The 19,183-nt window shown below is 34.4% G+C and overlaps 1 protein-coding gene across 2 annotated transcripts in view; it reads right to left on the minus strand.

The window, feature by feature from the left end:
* LOC106175032 (protein unc-80 homolog) overlaps window positions 1-19,183 on the minus strand; it is a 63,415-nt gene that overhangs the window by 31,857 nt on the left and 12,375 nt on the right. For both annotated transcript variants that reach the window (XM_087016857.1, XM_087016856.1), the window contains 15 exons: window positions 16,064-16,275; window positions 15,478-15,690; window positions 14,835-14,970; window positions 14,255-14,500; window positions 13,815-13,952; window positions 13,109-13,231; window positions 12,365-12,531; window positions 11,669-11,911; window positions 9,549-9,581; window positions 7,416-7,598; window positions 6,808-6,946; window positions 6,393-6,501; window positions 5,953-6,160; window positions 5,366-5,552; window positions 3,062-3,223 (listed from right to left, as the gene is read on the minus strand). In XM_087016857.1, coding sequence (XP_086872983.1) covers window positions 3,062-3,223; window positions 5,366-5,552; window positions 5,953-6,160; window positions 6,393-6,501; window positions 6,808-6,946; window positions 7,416-7,598; window positions 9,549-9,581; window positions 11,669-11,911; window positions 12,365-12,531; window positions 13,109-13,231; window positions 13,815-13,952; window positions 14,255-14,500; window positions 14,835-14,970; window positions 15,478-15,690; window positions 16,064-16,275 — 2,499 coding nt within the window. The remainder of the gene's footprint in view (window positions 1-3,061; window positions 3,224-5,365; window positions 5,553-5,952; window positions 6,161-6,392; window positions 6,502-6,807; window positions 6,947-7,415; window positions 7,599-9,548; window positions 9,582-11,668; window positions 11,912-12,364; window positions 12,532-13,108; window positions 13,232-13,814; window positions 13,953-14,254; window positions 14,501-14,834; window positions 14,971-15,477; window positions 15,691-16,063; window positions 16,276-19,183) is intronic.

Here is a 19,183-nt window from a genome sequence, read left to right on the forward strand (position 1 = left end):
GATTTAGATGTATCGATATTTTGTAATTGATGCTTGGGAGAAAGAAAAGCATCAATATCACAAAGCAAATATATCCAATAAGAGATTTCGCATCGAAATTTCCTCTTTTACCTTTAAAATAGAATAAAAATGATAATACCAATAAATATGACTAAAAATTAATAATTTGAAACATCTCAGAAGGAGTATGTCACAATCATTCTGAGATTAGTTATCCATGTTCATTGAAGCACAAATACAAAAAACCCTCATAATACTTATGAGATCTAGGAAAAATAGAAAGATAAAAAATTAATGAGTACAAAGACTGTTCTAAAATAAATTTAAAAAAATTCTGATGAATTAAACATTTATGTTATTTTAGCAGCTTACAAATTCAAGACCTCTTATTAAAAAAAAAAAAAAAAAAAAAAAAAAAAAAAGACAACACCCTTATATTTAGCAATGGCCTAGATCTTCTAGACAATTGGTCTTGTGTGACAAGGAAAAATATCAATTTTTAGGTGGTGTGTGTTATAAAGTCTGCTTATGAGAAATAATAACATGAAAAGCATATCAGTATACCATCATAAACAGCAAAAATGTGTAATATGCGGCAGTGAGAAACAAGACATGCTCTATATCAAGAAGTGATGATACAGTGGTTTCAAGACATAAAATTAGATCCTGTAAAAAAAATTTCATGTAAATTTTTTTTAATTAATTGTAAAATTAAGAGACAAAACATCCTAAACAGAAAAAATACTGAAAAAACAATAAACACTTCACACATTATATCACAGTTAACACTGTTAACAAGGAATTCCTTACACTTCTCTGTTAACTTGATCAAAAATTCCAAAAAAAAAGAAAAAAAAATGGCATCATATATGATAATCAAATAACATACACATACACAAAAACACAGATACAGTATACAAATAACATAGAAACCAGAAGAATCAATATCCACACCACCTGAAAGATAACCCACACTTAAAGCAAAGAAAATCTTCACCTGAACTTAATGAGAAATGCATGTACACTTAAAACATAAACATGTACATATCAAATTGAAAATACATTTGTAAACATTTTGTTCTCTAAAAAGTTGATAAGGAAACTTCTAAAGTGTGTATTCTATCATACCTAGCTTTTCTGATTACTACCTTTAAATTTCTAAATATAATATTGTGCAACAAGCCTAAATATTGCTAGTTAATTCAAAATATCTAACTAAAAAAATTCACACCACAGCATGTGAACTTAAAACATCTTATTCTTTATAAGCAATGCTTTTTTCCATCTTGTGCTTGCACGATAAATCAAACTATGTTGTATAAAAAGAAAACCTATTTGCATTCAGAATTCTAGAAATAACAACTATTAAACTGTGAACAATCTAAATGTATTCGTGACAGTTAGAGCCTTCTTCTATTCACTCCAAATTCAAATCTAATTCAGCTGCTGGCCATGCTGTTTTATTCACTACTTGACATCTATGAGCAGAAATGACTATCGCTATCTACATCAATCCTTAAACTCTATACCAAGAACACATTTTTTAAGTGCTTCATACAGCTTGTAGACTACCATACCTCACTAAACACAAATCTTTCCATCTATAATTCTAAAACAAAATTTCCACCTAAAATGCACACCTAACACACATTAAACATCAGAAATTCTATTTCTAATTTCTAAATACTGCAATGTCACTTTTTTCGACTTTTCATTATTTTGATAAAATAGGAACCAAAACTGCGATGGCGAACGTGATTTCATGCCTTCTATAGTCTGTTCTAATAAATCAGGCCATTACCTTGACTATATAATCTACAAATTGTTGGGTACCATGACTTCATGTCTGATTTATACCAATCTTTAAATACTTTTGATTTGGTAGTTTTGCCAGCTTTCAGAAAGAATTGTTATTTACTAAGTTTTCTATTAATTATCTGACTAAATGAAAAACCAGTGTGGTGGTGATATTCAGAAAATAATATATACCAGTTTTTCGCTAATTTCTTTTCAAATATTATGTGTTTAATACAAAAAATTCCGATTGAATTCTGGAAACTTCAAAAGACTGCCTTATTTCAACTCTGCATATAAAATATGCACTGAAAAGTCTGGAACTGTACTTCAAATTTTTAATATTAAAATTTTGTAAATTCACCTGATGATCAACCTAGTTCCAAACCCACTGCGCTGCCACTAAACGTAACATAGCAACAAGAATTCTAAAAATCTAAAACCAGATTCCATAATGGCTCTATTTCACAAAATGTGTTAAAAGTGGGTCTAAATGAGTTCTCTTTGAAACAGGATAAATCATCGGTAGTCAGCTAAAACAAATATATAAGATCTATTTCATATTTACTTTTAAGACACTAACATTTTAGACAGATTTTTTTCTATATATTATATTGCATACTACAGAGAAGACTACAGATTTATCCCAATTCAAAGCTGACTAAATTTTTCAGCTTTGAAGTTTAAACCGACTTCCGCCTAAATTAAGCTTTGTGAAATGGGGCCTATGCTTACTTTGCAATCAGTCCCAAATCCTTCTCAAATATCATATCAAACATAAAGATAAACCATGCAAGAGTGTGTGCATAACCTTTCTTCAAACAACAGATGACATATACGTATACCCAGAAATCAAGTGTAGTGATTTCTGAGCTTTCTAATTTAAAGAAGCAAATGAGACATGGAATTTCTAAAGCATCTTCCTTGTCAATACATGTATAAACTGACTCGGTGCTTCTTCATAGCATAGCTTTATTCTTTCAAAGAAAAAAGGATGTATGAGTTTTGTTTACCAGCACATCATTATTGTATTTCACCATACACCATAATACAAAGAGAGGACAATTAAATATTTTGAAAAAAAAAAAAAAAAAAAAAGATATCTCTAATGATGCAAAAATTTTTCCACAACCAAACGACATGCCCAGATTCATGAAGATGTTTCAATTCTTTCATGAAAACAAAAAAATGCAAGCAAGCTGAAGCAAGCAGCATGCACCATCAGCAAGCACTACCAAATATTCCCCATGCTATCAGCCATGCGTACCTGTTGTGACAACTGCAGAGGTTAAAGGACTTTTGGTCCATAATGCACTGCTGCCACGTGCGTACGACGGCACGGCCGTACGCACTTGAAGATTGCGGGTCATGGCCATGGGTGCTACAGACATACGCCTTGCAGCCATGTTGATTTCTTCTTGCATCATTGCTGAATGGGGAAATGACGGTAAAATTCAATTTGCCATGCGGGAATATTTCTAAGTGCAAAGGTGTCAAGGTCACTGCTTCTGGGAGGTCATTATAGGTCAAGGTCATGATCATTTTACGAACAACATATCTGATTTTATTCTGGGAAATTTTCTTACCCAAAGCAGACAAGACCACATTGAGGGCACTTGGTCAAGGTCACAGGGTCAATCAAGGTCACAAGGTCAGTTTCATGGTTCAAGGTAAGGTTAGGTAGGTTTGGTCAGGGGAAATTAATATGACATTCACATTTAGTAATGGGACAGGTTAGGAGCAACGGTGTAGAACATCATCATAGAAATTTAATTTATTTCCACTTAGAAATATCTATCAGATCCTCTTCTAACTAGGCATTTATGCATAATAATAAAAATACCATGACATTATCATAACCCACTAATTAAACTGTGGTGAAGAAACTGGGCTTAATACTGATATAATATACTTCAATAATTTAACTTTACTTAAACAGGAGTAATTCGGACATTACATATAAACCAAAACTTAAATATATGCATATTCATACACACAAAAAACACACATTCTTATGATTATTATGCATTCGGCTGAAATGAATACTGAGCTTTATAGTTTTAAATTTAACACGTAAAAACTGCACATCCTTGATAGATATTTGCACACACACCTGTACACATACTGGTACCTGTACACACACACGCACACACGTGCTGATACATACTTAAACACAAACGTGTTGTAAGCTCACTTACACACTCTTACGAAATTCGAACGTACAAAAAAAAGAACAAAACAAAACAAAACAAAACAAAAGAACCATATGCACTAACAAAATAAAACAAAAATCCTGTATAAGCACAATTCTCATCATAAAATAAGTACCACAAAACACAGTTTTCCGATGCCAAATGTGTATTCTTCAGCAGTATTTGAGCTCATTTATTCTCAACTGCCAGCTGCTTCACCACAGTTATGTTCTGAAGAAGAATAGCTCTGCTATTAATTAGCCAGCCTATCATGCTCTTTTAAGTGGAGTTTTACTAAGATATCTGGGTTAATCACTTTGCAATTCTGTTATATTGCTTCGTGAGGCTTTTTTCATGTGGATTATTATCATGTTTAATTTCTTTTTTTTTCTTTTTGCCAAAAACATTGGAAATAATGTAAAAGATGCTGAATACCTATCCACAATACTTTAGGTAATAATTTTGACTGCAATAAAACAAAAATGCTTCTTTGTAAAACCCAACTCAATAAAATGCAAAAGCCACAGAAATGATTTAATTATATATATAGTTACCAAAATCTAATTAATTTATGCATCTCCTTTACTACTGGCTATTTCTTCCAATACCCATTCTGAACTAATTCTTGGAACACTGGGCTTACCACAAAAATATATTTTTTTACACTTTTCCAACAATCACAAAGATTCAACAAACGTTGCATTATCTCTGTTCAAAAAATATAAATAAATAAATAAATAAATAAATACCTTCATTTTATTTTTACATTTGTAAAGCTTCATCCTCTTTGGGTTAGCCCAGTATGTGCCTACCAGAATGCTCGCTTTTACGGCTTATTACACCACTATATTAGTCATTAGCCTAAAGCAAATAAGAGTATCTTGTTGAAGGTGCACCAGAAACCAGAAAACCACATCTGCCAAACAGTGTCATTCATCTTGCGTCAATAGGATATTTCCACTAACATAACCATGCATGATTGTGCATATTCAAGGTGGTATGCCACATTTCTTGATTTTTGCAAATACACAAAATTATTAACAGACATGCCACTAAGTCGAAGAATTTGCCTTGCTTTTCACAAATATCAGAATCACTTACGTTTAGTTCTTGTAAAAATTCTTTGCTAAATATTTATTTAGAAATATGTTCATATGCATTTATAAGATGCAAAAATGAAGTTTCACGATGCAATAAAATGTATATTTCTTGCCAAACAAAACTCCATTACTCAAAAGCACAAACTTCATATCTGAAATTCTGATTTGAAATCATCTAATTTCTTATTTGCACTGCAAAGCTGGTTGGCAATCGCATGGTTTCTGGTGCACCGGATACTTCCCACTACCCATCATGCATCAACTGCCATGGCAACCCACCTTCCTCATGTTCCTCATTCCCATGATGCAGCGCTGGTTCATAAGCTGCTTGTTGTTGGATAGCAACTGTTGTCATAGGAAACTTTTCGCGAGCTGCCTTTTTTCTGTCCTCCTCAGCTAAAAGAGCTTTATAAATCATCTCTTGTTGCTGTTTGCGCCTAGTTGATGTTGCAGTAACAAAGGATTTCTGAAATATCAATTGCCATTTTTTGTATTTTAGTGAAGCTGATAGGCTGTTTTAGCCTAAAGCTAAAGAATAAAAATAAAGTTAACCAAGGTAGGCACTTTAGTCATGAAATGTCACCTTCAATTATTTGCATGGTTTTACTCATATACCTGAAGAAAGCTCTGGTAGAAATCAATACAAACTGCATATCTTTGAAAAATCTTTACTTGCTTCACACATCTTAAAATATGTGCAGGGTCTCTGAATATACATAATACATCTGTACTGATACAACTTTTTTCTTAAATGTAAAACATTGTTTGCCAATTGGTAAGAAAAAAACCAATAAATAAAACTTCATAAGCAGTAACTTCATATAGATTTTGCATAAAAAAAAAACGCTCATCCATTCTATCAATACCGTTTGATCTTGGTTAATGGTCACTTCCTCCACTTTGGCCTTAAAATGTGGTGTCCAGGGAGGGTCAATGATGATGGCACTGGGCAGTCCAATGGTTGGAGAGGGCACTGTGAAGTCTATACTGGGAGGGGGTACCTTGAAGCTGACATGAGCACCTTCTTCCAGCCGGCACCATCCTTGGTACCGGAACCTCCAGAGAGCATGGAACCTGGGATTGGATAAATAAAATGAATGCTTTCTATAAGGTGTTGTGGAAAAAAATGCAGTTGTGTTATTTCTACTGATCACCCTATGCGGAAGAAAGCAATTACGGATGAAAATTAAAAGACTTTCCACTACTCTGTTCCTCTAGGCTCTAGACAAATTTCAAATTTTAGCACCAGAATCCATCAAAAAATATGACCTACTTGAACTGGGGAGACAGTGAGAGAATGATGTACCTTAGAATGGCATTAATTCTTTGTGTGGTATCTTCATGCTGCAGTTCTCTCATCATTAGAGCTTCTACCTCATGTTTCACTTTGACAGAGGCAACAAGGACCAATGTGGCTAGAAATGAATTAAATGGATAAGAATTATTTTTATATCAATTAATGTTTCCAGATAACAAATGCAAGAGATGGGGTTAAAGCTAGTGTAGTACCATTCATCAACATCTTTGCGTCACATTTGTTCTCTTTCCAAAACACATTTTACCATTTTTCCAATCATCCTTCTTTCTTTTGATGTAGAAATTGTAATAGGGTTAAGGGGAGAGAGACTTGTTGTTGAATGTCACAGGAATTTGATTGTAAATCCATCAAGATTATCATTCAATCTAAACACTTCCTTTGACACTGTCCTGTCTTGGCCTACCTGCAGCTGCTGCCACCTCCTGGTCACTCTCCAGCAGCAGTTCCCAGGCAACAGGCAGCATCTCTATGAGGTGTTCCTGTGTTAAGATGGGGACTGACTTGTTCATGATGGCCAAGGGACACTGAGTCAGGTTACGGACCTGAGAGGAAAAGGCAGAAAAGCTGTCAAATGTACAGACATACAAACAAGACAATGCACAAAATAACATTACATAATGTTTAACAGCACCGGCACCCATCAATTTCTTAATTATGCACTACAGGTGACATTGGTATTCAGTAAAGGGGAGAAAACATCATTAGCAATGAACCGAAACATTATAATTAGAAAAATAGAACAGATGTATTAATTACAAATCAACAAATGATAATAACCTGTGTACCCGGTACCATGTGAAAACTTATTACTTTTCATAAAAGATACTTGACATTTTACATAGTTTAAATTGTTAAGCAGTAAATCTTGTGCACAATATTTGTACAAGATATTTGTGAATGAAATTGGAAAACTTCAAAAGTCCAACAATTCAAGTGTGACTTTTTTTGCCCAATTTTGTATGTGGAGGGGCAATGTCATTGTTTTTGGATGAAATTAAATAAACAACTCACTTGTGTCTTAATATACTTCAGCATGGGTGAATCTTGCTTTGGTTTCTTTTCTTTTCTTTCTTTCTCTTCTACCGACTCTGTTTTCATCTTGGCCAGATCAACCTTGATTCGTTCCAGCAATGGCGTACTGTCGCGACGGCGCAAAGTCGAGGCAGCGCTTGCAGTAGGCATCATGGAAGATTCCTAAGAAGCCATATAAGCAAAATACTGATTATGTATCATAGCTGAATCATAAGAAATTATGCAATTCAAAATTTCTTATACTACTTGAGAACGTACATTTGGCTAACTTGCACTCATCAGCTAATTAACCACAATCTAAATCTTTGAGCTGGAATGGGGTTTCTTTTTCAAACTTGCTGTTTGCTGATGCTGATGAAGTTAGTATAATATTCAATCTGCAGCAATATTGTTACATGTATACATACATAATACATACATAAGATAAAACTATCATACACACAAGGGGCCGTCTTAACCTTAACTGTACCATTTACTCTGCTGTGAAAAAAGGGTGTGCTGAAAGGCTTAATTATTCATCTTTATTTTTTTTCAGAAAAAAAAAGATTTGACACTAACTGCAATGAACAGTAGAAGCACATCAATTTGGTATGTGTATAATACAATGCACACAATTTCACTACACGCCTTGTGCAATTCCATATTATCAATATGATATGATATTATCAATATGACACTTTCACTATTGGTAAAAAATTATTCAGGACTAAGTTTTGTAGTCTATTGCTATATCAGTTTACCAGGGTATCATACTATGGTAGCAAATACTTTTAACACCTGGAAAAATAAGAACTAGCAAATAAGCACATCACTAAGCTTAGCTACCCCTTACGGTACAAAGCATTTGTAATGGCTGGATTCTAGAGTGCTTCAATCATCCTCCAAGGTAAAAATATTTATAAAGAAGAAAAAAAGAACAATGAAGCTAAAATGAACGAACCCTGCCAAATAACAATATTGCTAGGTCCTATGGTGAAAAAAATTTGTTTCAAATTGTATTTCTGAAAAAATAAGTTATTGTTGAATATTTCTGGTATGGATATATGGATCACTTTTAAAATGTTATAGACACCTTTTTACATAAAGAATGGTGTAAAATTAATGACAATAAAATTTAAAAAAAACATACATAAGAGATTTAAAAGAGGCAAAAAACAACTTTTAATCACCTATATGAAATTCAGATGATAATATTGCAAGGAGTAGAGTCAAAAATCAAATGATGTAAAATAAGAGCAAAGTTGTCGTAAGATTGCACAAAAGAAAGGGAAACTTTCACCAGACTACAACCTAGAAGCCAATGGAGGAGCTAGAAATGGCAGTTCAACCAGACCTATTAGCTCAACATCTGGTACTTCAGTCTAATATTTCTCCCCCTTCCATACCCCACCCACCCATCTCTTTCTTTCTTGGATATGGCCATTTCTAACCCCGAAAACAGATATGGGACCTGAAAAGGGCAACTCCCACCTGAAGAAATAAAGGAATGATGTTGAAAGGACAGTACTTCTGATATTTTGAAAGACCACCACTACCTGATTTTGATCCACTTATAGTCACCTAAACTAAAGCAACCCTAAAGCAAAATTAAGTCCACAGCAGAAATAAGTCCCACACACCACAAGTATATAATATTTAGGTTGACTTATGTCATTACTAAACAGTCAACATAATTTGAGCATTTAAAGTAAAGTGTCCTACTCATGAGATGAGCACACAGAAAATATCAGGAAAGCATAAAGTACTGGCAAGCCAATAAAGTATTGGAAACAGAAAAAATTGAGCAAAATACACAAAAATGCTGTTAGTTAATCCATCAAGGCTAATGTAACACTTCTATCCAAAAAAAAAAAAAAAAAAGGTATAAAATGGATGCATTCAGAGAAGACTTATTGGACTGGCTCCTATAAAGTTGTGTTAAGATAAGGGATATTTTAGACCAAAAATTTCGTTTCTTTTAAATTTGGTTTCCTGATAATAAACATCAGGCAGGTCACCTTTCGATCTTAAGAGGCCCTGTCTGAACACACCTTTCAACCTTAATGTACTTTAAGTTTTATCTGAATAAGTCAAGTGTGAGTGCATCCACAAAGTGCAGTACAAACAAGTTACCTGTGGATCGAATAATGGAGGTTGGACGTCATTCTAAATTAAAAGGAAAGCAAATTGTGCAGCATATTCAGCATACTTGGGTATGATGCAGTGCACTGCATTTAAGGCAATTTGGCTGGGACTGTGAAAGCATGTTATATGTACTTGGCATGTTGTTAAGGTGTCAGAAATTCATCATCATCATCATCATCTATGAGGGCATTCGCAACAGATGATCCTTGGATCTACTAACCCGTGGATCAAAGATTGGTGGTCCCTGCATGAAAGCAGAGCTAACTTATCAGCTGATGGTCTCCCCACTACTCACATACCACTGAATGGATTAAATCACGGCTCCCGAGGTTTAATTGCCAGACCCCCCCCCCCAGGACCGTCAGCAGATTAGTCAGCTCTGCTTTCATGTAGGGTCTGTCATATTTGATTCAGAGATCATAAGATCCGAGGATAATCTGTCGTGAATACCCTCTATCATGTGGCAAGGTGTTAGTTGTGTTAACACGTGTGTTAGTTGAGATGAGCCTATGTAGCTCAGAGATGAGCTCATGGTGCCAATTGTGATAAAACACTACGCATATAAGTAGTGATATGACAAAGTGTGATGGAGCAGTGTGTTGGCTGTAAAGTGGCATTGTGTTAGTTGTGAAGTGACATTGTGTTAGCTGTGTAGTGACATTGTGTTAGTTGTCAAGTGACATTGTGTTAGTTGTGAAGTAATATTGTGTTAGTTGTGAAGTGACATTGTGTTAGCTGTATAGTGCCATTGTGTTAGTTGTCAAGTGACATTGTGTTAAGTGTCAAGTGACATTGTGTTAGTTGTGAAGTGACATTGTGTTAGGTGTCAAAAGACATTGTGTTAGTTTTCATGCAATACTGAGTTAATTGTAGAGTGGATTGAATTATTTGTACTCTGACAGTGTTAGTTGTCATGTGACGTGTAAGTTGCATGGTGGCATCATGTTAGTTGTGAAATAGCATTCTGTTAATTATATGGTGGCAATGTGTTAGTTGTCAAGTAGCATGGTTTAAGTTGTATATCACAGTTACTGTAGCAATGGTTAAGTAGTGATGACTAAAGCAAAATGTGCAACATTCACATTATAACAAGGTGAAATATGGTGCATTTTTTAATAAAGATCTCATTCCATTCTAAAATATTATATACAACTTTCTGCTCAATATTTCTCTGCAGTTCTTTTTCTTTTCAATACGAGAACTGAGCTTCTTGTTTTTTTTTTCCGACTTTCATCAAAATGTTATGCACACAACACTATGTGGCAAGCTGCAGTATTGCATGCTGTCTCTTACAACACAGTAAACATGCTACTACAATATATGAATGCACTTTGACAATGTTACAGCAATACAAAACTTGACAGTGCTATGATTTGTTAGAAATGGTTATTTTAATCATGCAAATGACAACCTGAATAAGCCACATCAAAAATGAATAATAATAAAAAAAAAAACAATGTATTTGATAGTCAACTTTCCAAATTCAAATTTTCAATATGCTCATTAAATGGCATATCATAACATAACTTGTTGTTTTTAACATAGTGAAGTCTCCTTGTAGCAAGCAATGAATCCAATGTAATTGTAGATTTCAGATTTCTCTTCTTGATGAGCAAACTTAATAATTTTTTAAAAATTACAATGTAAAAAAGAAGTAACAGCAATCCATTTAAATATCAATATGAAATTCTGCAGAGATGATATTGTCAAGGAATCGAAAATATTGTGAAATCCACAATAAATTAAAGGCTCAAATCTTTTGATAACTCTGAAAGCTGAATTTGCAGAAAGAAAAAAAATGAATTTATATATTTTATTTTAAAAATTTCATGTGTTTCCTAATGCAAGCATTATTGTGACACTTCCAGGCTTTATTCAGGTTGCAGTTCACAATGACTCACAATTTTCTGGGCTCCTGTTTCACAAGTCAACTATGTTTTAATAAACACACTCATCCTTGGTCTAAATACAAAAAAAAAAAAAAATCAACTTTTGAGTTAAGACGAACTATTAGCTGAAGTTTGTTTGTAAAACAGGACCCAGTGTGATATTTAGCGTGCAGTTAATATATTAATAACAAGACTTGTTATCTCACTTCATCCACCTACCCTACGTCGAGCCAATCTATCTTTAAACATGTCCTTGGTTGGACGTGCAGTGGGCAAAGTGACCTCCACCTTTTCATTTTCCTTGACCTCCGCTGGCTTGTCCGACTCATCACTCTCATAGACACGTTGTACAGCATTCATGAGGCGTATGCAGCTGCGACGTTGGCGCTCAAAGCAGTACATATGGCAGAATCCCTGGTGCTCGCAGATGTAGTTCGACTGGTTGGCCAGCCTGATAACAACCTGAAAAGTTCACTTCTAATCTTTATCCGTTCATTTAATTTTTTTTTTTATGTGCTGTCAGCCATCTTCATAAGCTGAGCTTATACTTGGGCCATATTTCTCTTGCAGAAAAACTGGATAAGCCCAAACATTACCTTAAACTAAATCAATAAAGTAATACAACTGAAAAAATTATCATGATCCTTGGCAGAATGTGTTTAATATCTGAAATCTGAGCAGACTTACAGTCCCAAATAGTGAAAAGTGACTGCAGTGATCAAAAGTACAGTAACCAAGTCCAAATTCAAAAAAAAAAAAAAAAAAAAAAAAAAAAAAAAAAAAAAATCACAGCTTTGGCTTGACTACTACAGACACAAGTAGTGATGGCTAGATGTCTAGAATTTCTGTCTGTACACAAAAAAAAGCCCTTTTGAACAAAATTCATGACCCCCTCCACTGTCTTAATGATCTTACTTTTAACCAAGGCATATCAAGGCTGTAGTTTTGCTGCTCTGCCTCTTCCAGAACATCATCTTCTAACTCCTCAACATTGATATCAGTGCATTCATCCTCCTCTGTGGACTTGGTAGATTCTGTAGTGCTCACTTTTCTTCTGCGTGAGCTCCCACGCCTCTTGACACCTACGTCAAATACAATGACACGAAAAGGTAACTTGTGAATTAGATACTTTTTTGTGTTAATTTTAGTGAAGTACGGTAAGGACTCAGTCTTTTCAATGGGGCAAAATTGTCAATCTTTCTAAAAAAATTTTTTTGAATGATTATAAATATATTTCTGTGTAACTTTTATGGTGTTTATTACTGAATAGAAAAAGAACTTTAGGTAGCCTATTTCCTAACTTGGTTGCATCCACTCATTATAAATGTTCTAATTTTAAGAATATATAACTCGAAAAAATACAGCAACATAAAAATTAATAATTTTCCCCATTAAAAAGATTGTCATTACCATAAGTAAATGACAAGGTGTGTCAATTTTTTTTTTGCCCTGCTTTTAAGGAGAGGTTAAGAATGGGGGTAGGGGAGGAGTGTTGTGGGGGAGGGGGGGGGACTTCAAGTCTCATCTTACACCAGACTATCAGGAATTCATTAATCAAATAAATCAGAAGTTAAAATCATTTTTAAAAATTGTCTATTCTGCTCACAACTGGATGTCTTAAACTAATGTTTTTGATAGACTTATATGATAACAACTCACTCCCATCCTCATGTGGCTTCAGTTTGATACTCCTGTTGTGCTCGAATCTCTTGATAGAACTCTGGGCTCCAATCCCTTTCTTAGGCTTTCTCAGCAATTTCTTACCCTGGGAGGCTCTACGGCCTGAAGATAATAAAATCATGGTAACTAGCTACTCAAGTTTGCACAAATTTAGAAAAAACAAATTGTGCATGAAACAAGAAATAATTTTAAACAAACAACAATTTGGGGAAAAGTGCCATGAATATAATCACAATACGTGCATTGAAATTCTAACACTTTTTTAAGGCTGAAATTAAGAAAATCTAGTATTTTAATAATTCTTTTGTAAGGTTTAATTCTCATTTTTGGCTTTGCTTTGCTAAGTATTTTATAGTATTCTTGTTACATAAGTATATGAATTATATTTTCTATTTCACATTGTCAAAATGTACTAATACCAACATTAAAAATAATGAATAACATGTTTTTACTTAACATTTTTATACTCCTCACTTTTTCTTATATCTAACTAATTTCAAAATTTGTTTCTAAGACATGCAAAACAATATACTCTCTGACAGGAAGCCAACCAACTTTTCAAAACTTTTGAATCACCATTTTTAAACAATTATTTTATGAGAAAAATAAGAATTCATGTTGTTCAAATTTTTCACCGAGTAATTTTAAATATAAATAAACCTTGATCACTAGGGAAAGGCCTTACCTCTCTTCTCATCATCGGGTCCCATTGATATTGACAGGTTAGAAGCACTGCTGCGATCTGAGTCAGACTTGTCGTGAGCATAAACTGCAAAACTGATCTTGCGATCAGATGGACTTGTACTGAGGTAGTCACTCCCACCTGGAAGAAATGTTCCCTCACATAATATAATGTTTATAAGATTTATGCTTAAATTTCCAATTATTTTGACAAATACATCTAAATGAATTAAAAAATATATATATAACATTTCCCAACAATATCAGCTTGTCGGTGCCATCTAAAAGCCAATATGGTTGGAAAATGTTCAAGTAACCCAAGTGAAAAATATATTTCTGATACTTCTGCAAAATGTTACGACAGAGTACATTTACCATAGTATAAAATACCAATTAAAGCTCTATATGTAGTCTATATGTTATTTTGTTTCTTGAAGTTCCTACCATGTGGACTCTCCGCCAGCTGAACAGATGACACGCTCTTCTGGGAGTGGTTTGGGCTCCCCATGTGATGACTGCCACTCCAGCGCCGCCCTATGCTTTTGTCCCACTCTGTGTCGCGATGGTGCTGACGCGAGCGTGGCAGGAACTGGTAGGTCTCACGTAAGAAGGTGGTTATTTCAACCAGAACTTGACAGGCCAGCATCTTGAGTGCGTAGGGGCAGTCCATGCCAGTAGGATTTACAACAGCTGAATTTTATATGATCAAATTTTAAATTTTAATTCAAACCTCAACTAAATAAAATTAAATAATCCCCTTTTGAAGTTTGCAAAAATCATGCGAAATCCAGTTGTATAACTATAAATTTTTTTTAATTTTATATTCTGGGTTTTACAAGCTTAGTGAGCCAGACTTGCCAAAGAAATTTCAAAGAACATGTTTATGTACTTTTGATAATGAAAAGTAAAGTAAAGATATAAAATTCAAAAGTAAATCTTGAAATCATTAAATTGTTATCTGGAATATGAAGTTCACTAAACTTCTGTGTTTTTATTCTGAGATATGAGCATCTCTCTTCCTTACTTTCATCTAGAAAATCCTCCTCCTGGTCATTGTTCCTCAGCTCTTGTTTCACTTTTTCATCTTTGATTTCTTTGATCAGGGTGTACACGTCCACATTCTCGGCACTTATCAGCGCTTCCAGCCGGTTGCCTAATGCCTAAAAACATTGGAAAAGTTGAAAAGTATTTCCTTCAGATGAGGTCTCATTTTAATAGAAATTAGCCCTTTGGGCTTAACTTGTATGTTGTTTTGATTAAAAATAATGAACTTTGTATTTCTAGTAACTTTCCCTTGATGCTTTTTCAGTGCAAGTCCATCTTTCCATTATTTCATTTTTATAATGTACGAAAACACACTTTCATCAAAATCAATTTTTAAACCACACTTTTTAATTCTTTGCTATCCAAGTCTGTGACAGAATTTTTTTTCAGTCTACTGATCCTTGGAAGGTCCAAGAATCCACTGGCGCCATGCGCGCACACACACACACACACACACACAAAAAAAAAAAAAAAAAAAAAAAAAAAAAAAAAACAGATTCACATTTTCTGGCATTTAGCATAGTAGGTTCAGTGTTTGTGCCTTAGAGTGCTATATGAAGACTTCAAAAATCTTACTAAATGCAAACAGAGCTTGTTTTTTTTCTTTTTTTCTCCCCACTCACCACACCCCAGGCGTGAAACATCCTTCCAGCCCCGCGCTGCATCAGGGTGTTCCGTCTGTGTAAAGATGGCTGCCCTCGGCCTTGCAGGGGCGCGGGATTTCGAAAGCCCTGGAGATTCAGTTTCATCCAAGTGGGCCAGTCCCCTTTGTTACACCTCTGAACAAAGTAGGAACATTCTAACAGTAGACAGGCCCTGGCTACCACTGGGGCTTCCTGGGAATTGTGAACATAATATGTCAAATGCAGTTCTTGATAATACTATGTAGGTTGGTTATCCAGTTGCATTCTATATAAGCAAACCAAGTTTTTCAATCTACTACTATACCTTTATTCTCAGCAGACAGGCTGTAGTTGCCAAGAGGAAAACACAATGTTGTAAATCACACTAAACTGTAAGTCACAGTCACAGTTGAAAAAAGTCTGAAAACATGGCATGGGGTCCAGGGGATCACTTGCATCGATCTCAAAAAATAATATTTTTGGCTCCCAAAAAATAGAATTTCGATAAAGTCTCATTTCATTTTCTATATATATCATATAGCTGCATATTAAATAATTACACTTATTTATTAATAATAATTCTCACCAAATCCAGGACTGCAGCTATCAACTGTGGGTCTGGAATGGACCCTGGCTGGCAACAATCCAGCAAGAATGAAAATCGCAGCATTCCCGATTTCACGATGTACGTGTTGACTAGTTTCTTCTCCCGCACTAAGTGTGACTCGCCCTTGCTCGCAGAGGGTACTTGGGTCACGTCCATGGCTGAGGTGCGCCGGAAGTTTAGTCTGGACAAATCTTAATTTAAGAAAATTTAATAAGAATATAACACTAATTTCATATGAACTTGAAAATCAAGGCTAAAAAGGGAACTACTTTTATAAGTTGCTTGAAATTGACAGCTTAGCTGAAAAGTGAAATACATGAAGCAAGCACTACAGTTCTGGTCCAGGAAAAAAATTAAACTGCATATGCTGTGGTATTTACTGAAATATTTGTATAAAAAGAAACTAGATAGATAAAAATGCTTATGTATTAAGTAGTATATGGCACAATAATGCAAGTTTGTGTACATACAGGTTTTCTTAGCTCCATGTTTAAATATAGCCAACACCCATCATTAATTTTGGTATACACTGTAAAAATTATCAGCTGATCTAGTAAACTAAATTCTTCTTAACCAAAATCAAACTTATAATTTACAGGTGTTCTCCAAATACTGCAATTTACCAAATCATGATTAAATGATGCAAGTCATGCACAAAGGTTGATGACAGTGACTCATAAAATTAATATCTTATAATCTTATCAGGCTTCTTCACTGTGTTAAAAATGGGCATGGGTTATGCTTGCATGGGTAACCTTTTCCTTTGCTATTATCCCTAGGCAAGCTTCAGTATTCTGCCTTTTGATGGCCATAAGAAAACAGCTATGGGTACTACTCTAGATGCTACAGGTTTAAGCAGAGATACCAGGGGCGAAGTGAGGTCGCCTTCTGGAAGACGGTCAGATTTTCAAGTTTACATGATGGGTATCTATTTTTTTCTGTCCGAACATGGTCAAAAAATGGAGGATGGATCAACAAAGATAACTTGGAAGACTGTCAGAAAATATCTCTGGATCTGCCCCTGGATACTGTAATATTCATGAATTATAAAGATAAGTTCTGTATCCAACTAGGTACTCTACCACCAAGCAATCACAGCCTGGCACCACAGACTACTATTAGCAATGCTTTACAACCATAAGCCCCTAGGCAATGTGGATTATTCTTTACAGCACATGATTTTGGAGACTCAGACTAACAAGTTTCATGATCATTCATGAAGGGTTAGTACTGTTTTTAAAATAATTATAGTCATCTCTTGCTAATAATATAAAATTTGCAGTTTTATGACCACTTCCTGTGGACTAAAAGTTCAACAATAATTTTTCTGCTAATTTCAATTTCATCTCTGTCAAATTTCTCAAATTATCAGAATGGTTGTGAATGAGTACCTGCTAAAATAAAGCAATATTTCTTTTCTGATGAATGCTGATAAAACATCAACAAAATATTTAATGTTGAATTTTCTACGCATTACACCCAAACCCAATATAGAGGTGCATTTCATGAGTTCAAGTCTCAAAAAATGAAATTGAATGAATTCGATGTAGTATCCAATTTTTTTAAACTTACATGTGTATAGAACAAAAATCCACAAATGTCCCAATTTTACGCCCACGCGTTTCTGTTTTGTAAGCAAATAAATTGATAACCGTTTGAAGTAAAAAAAAGCGTAAGAAAGAACATACGTTACCACTGAATCGCCTGATACAAACACGATTATTAGTTGAGCGCTGTGGAAATTTGTGCAAGCTAAACACTATCATAACCCTACGAATCATTAATAATGGAAAACTGACAGGAAAATACATTTAAATTGACCAGTTCTAGGAAAATTACTTTCAAACTAAAGATCATTTTTCTTTACAATGTCCACGTTGATGACTCTTTCAATAGCAGTAATTGTCAATTGTATAGAGAATTGAAAACTTTGTTACCTAAAAGTTATCTACCACTGGTCATATTCGTCGTGAATTTAAAACTCATTGACAGTTTCAAATTTTGGGTGTATTAGTTACAATGCCAACTACGCCTCGCATCCTTCGTATACCGTAAGGTAACGTATGTTCCACAGCAATAGAAAAGATACGGGACACGAGTTTAATAAATATTGATAAGATATTTTTTCGGGGGTTTTTTTTGTAGAATTTATTGAGGTGTTTAAAAGTAACTCAGATATCAAAAGTGATAACCTATTACACAAACACGATCCACGTATCAAACGTCTTAATCATTTGCATGTAAAGAAATACAGATCCCAGAAACATCTAATCTACCACCTCTTTAAACAAAGCCTTTTTCAACACACCTATAGGTTTTCCAATACAGCAGAGAATTCTTTCAAAATGAGCTTTACTATCCTCTCTGAAAGGTCTAAATTGTCTTGCAGATTTCGGCACTTTTGGGAATTAAAAAATATGTATATATATAATGTTTATTCCATCTATAAAAAGTAAGTGGTTCACAAAATTATGTTTTTAAGTCTTTCCATTGAGTGAGTATAAGCCACATATATCACTTTAGAGTTCAAGGGTCTCTACGGTCCTTATCAGTCGGTATTTAAGACAAAGTACAGGCTGCATGATTTCTTGTAAAAGTTTCCTTGAGATTCTTAGATGCTCATAACGTGTTTTTACTCTGCCAACGTGGTCGATGAATTTTATTTTGGTTACTGGCGCTCTTGGGCTCTACTATAGTCGTCTCGTTCAAAAAATCGTATACAGCTTGCCTTTTTTTCCTGCTACTCCCATCCGTCGACCTTTCGACCAGTTCATCCCCTGGTTCTCGACCAACGATTCCGGCAAATGCCAGTAGCAGCTGAAAGAAATCTGAGACAACGGTACGTCTTCGCAATCTTCCCAGCCACCATAACATGCAAAATTTTCATCTTACTTCTTGGTGTAACTCGTTAAGCTTGACCCACTGTAGCTAAAAAAACATTTTCTACAAGTCATCATATTTTTAGGATGATGAGTCTTATTGAATATTATATGTATATATAATATTATGTTTATCCCTAAGGCCATAACATTTAATACAGGCAACAATTTGCTACATTGTTATTTTTGCTAAAAATGATTAGGGTAGTGGGGTTAAAAA

This window comes from Lingula anatina, chromosome 7, assembly GCF_051362555.1.
Source record: "Lingula anatina isolate TDL-2025a chromosome 7, LinAna3.0, whole genome shotgun sequence".
NCBI lineage: Eukaryota > Metazoa > Brachiopoda > Lingulata > Lingulida > Lingulidae > Lingula > Lingula anatina.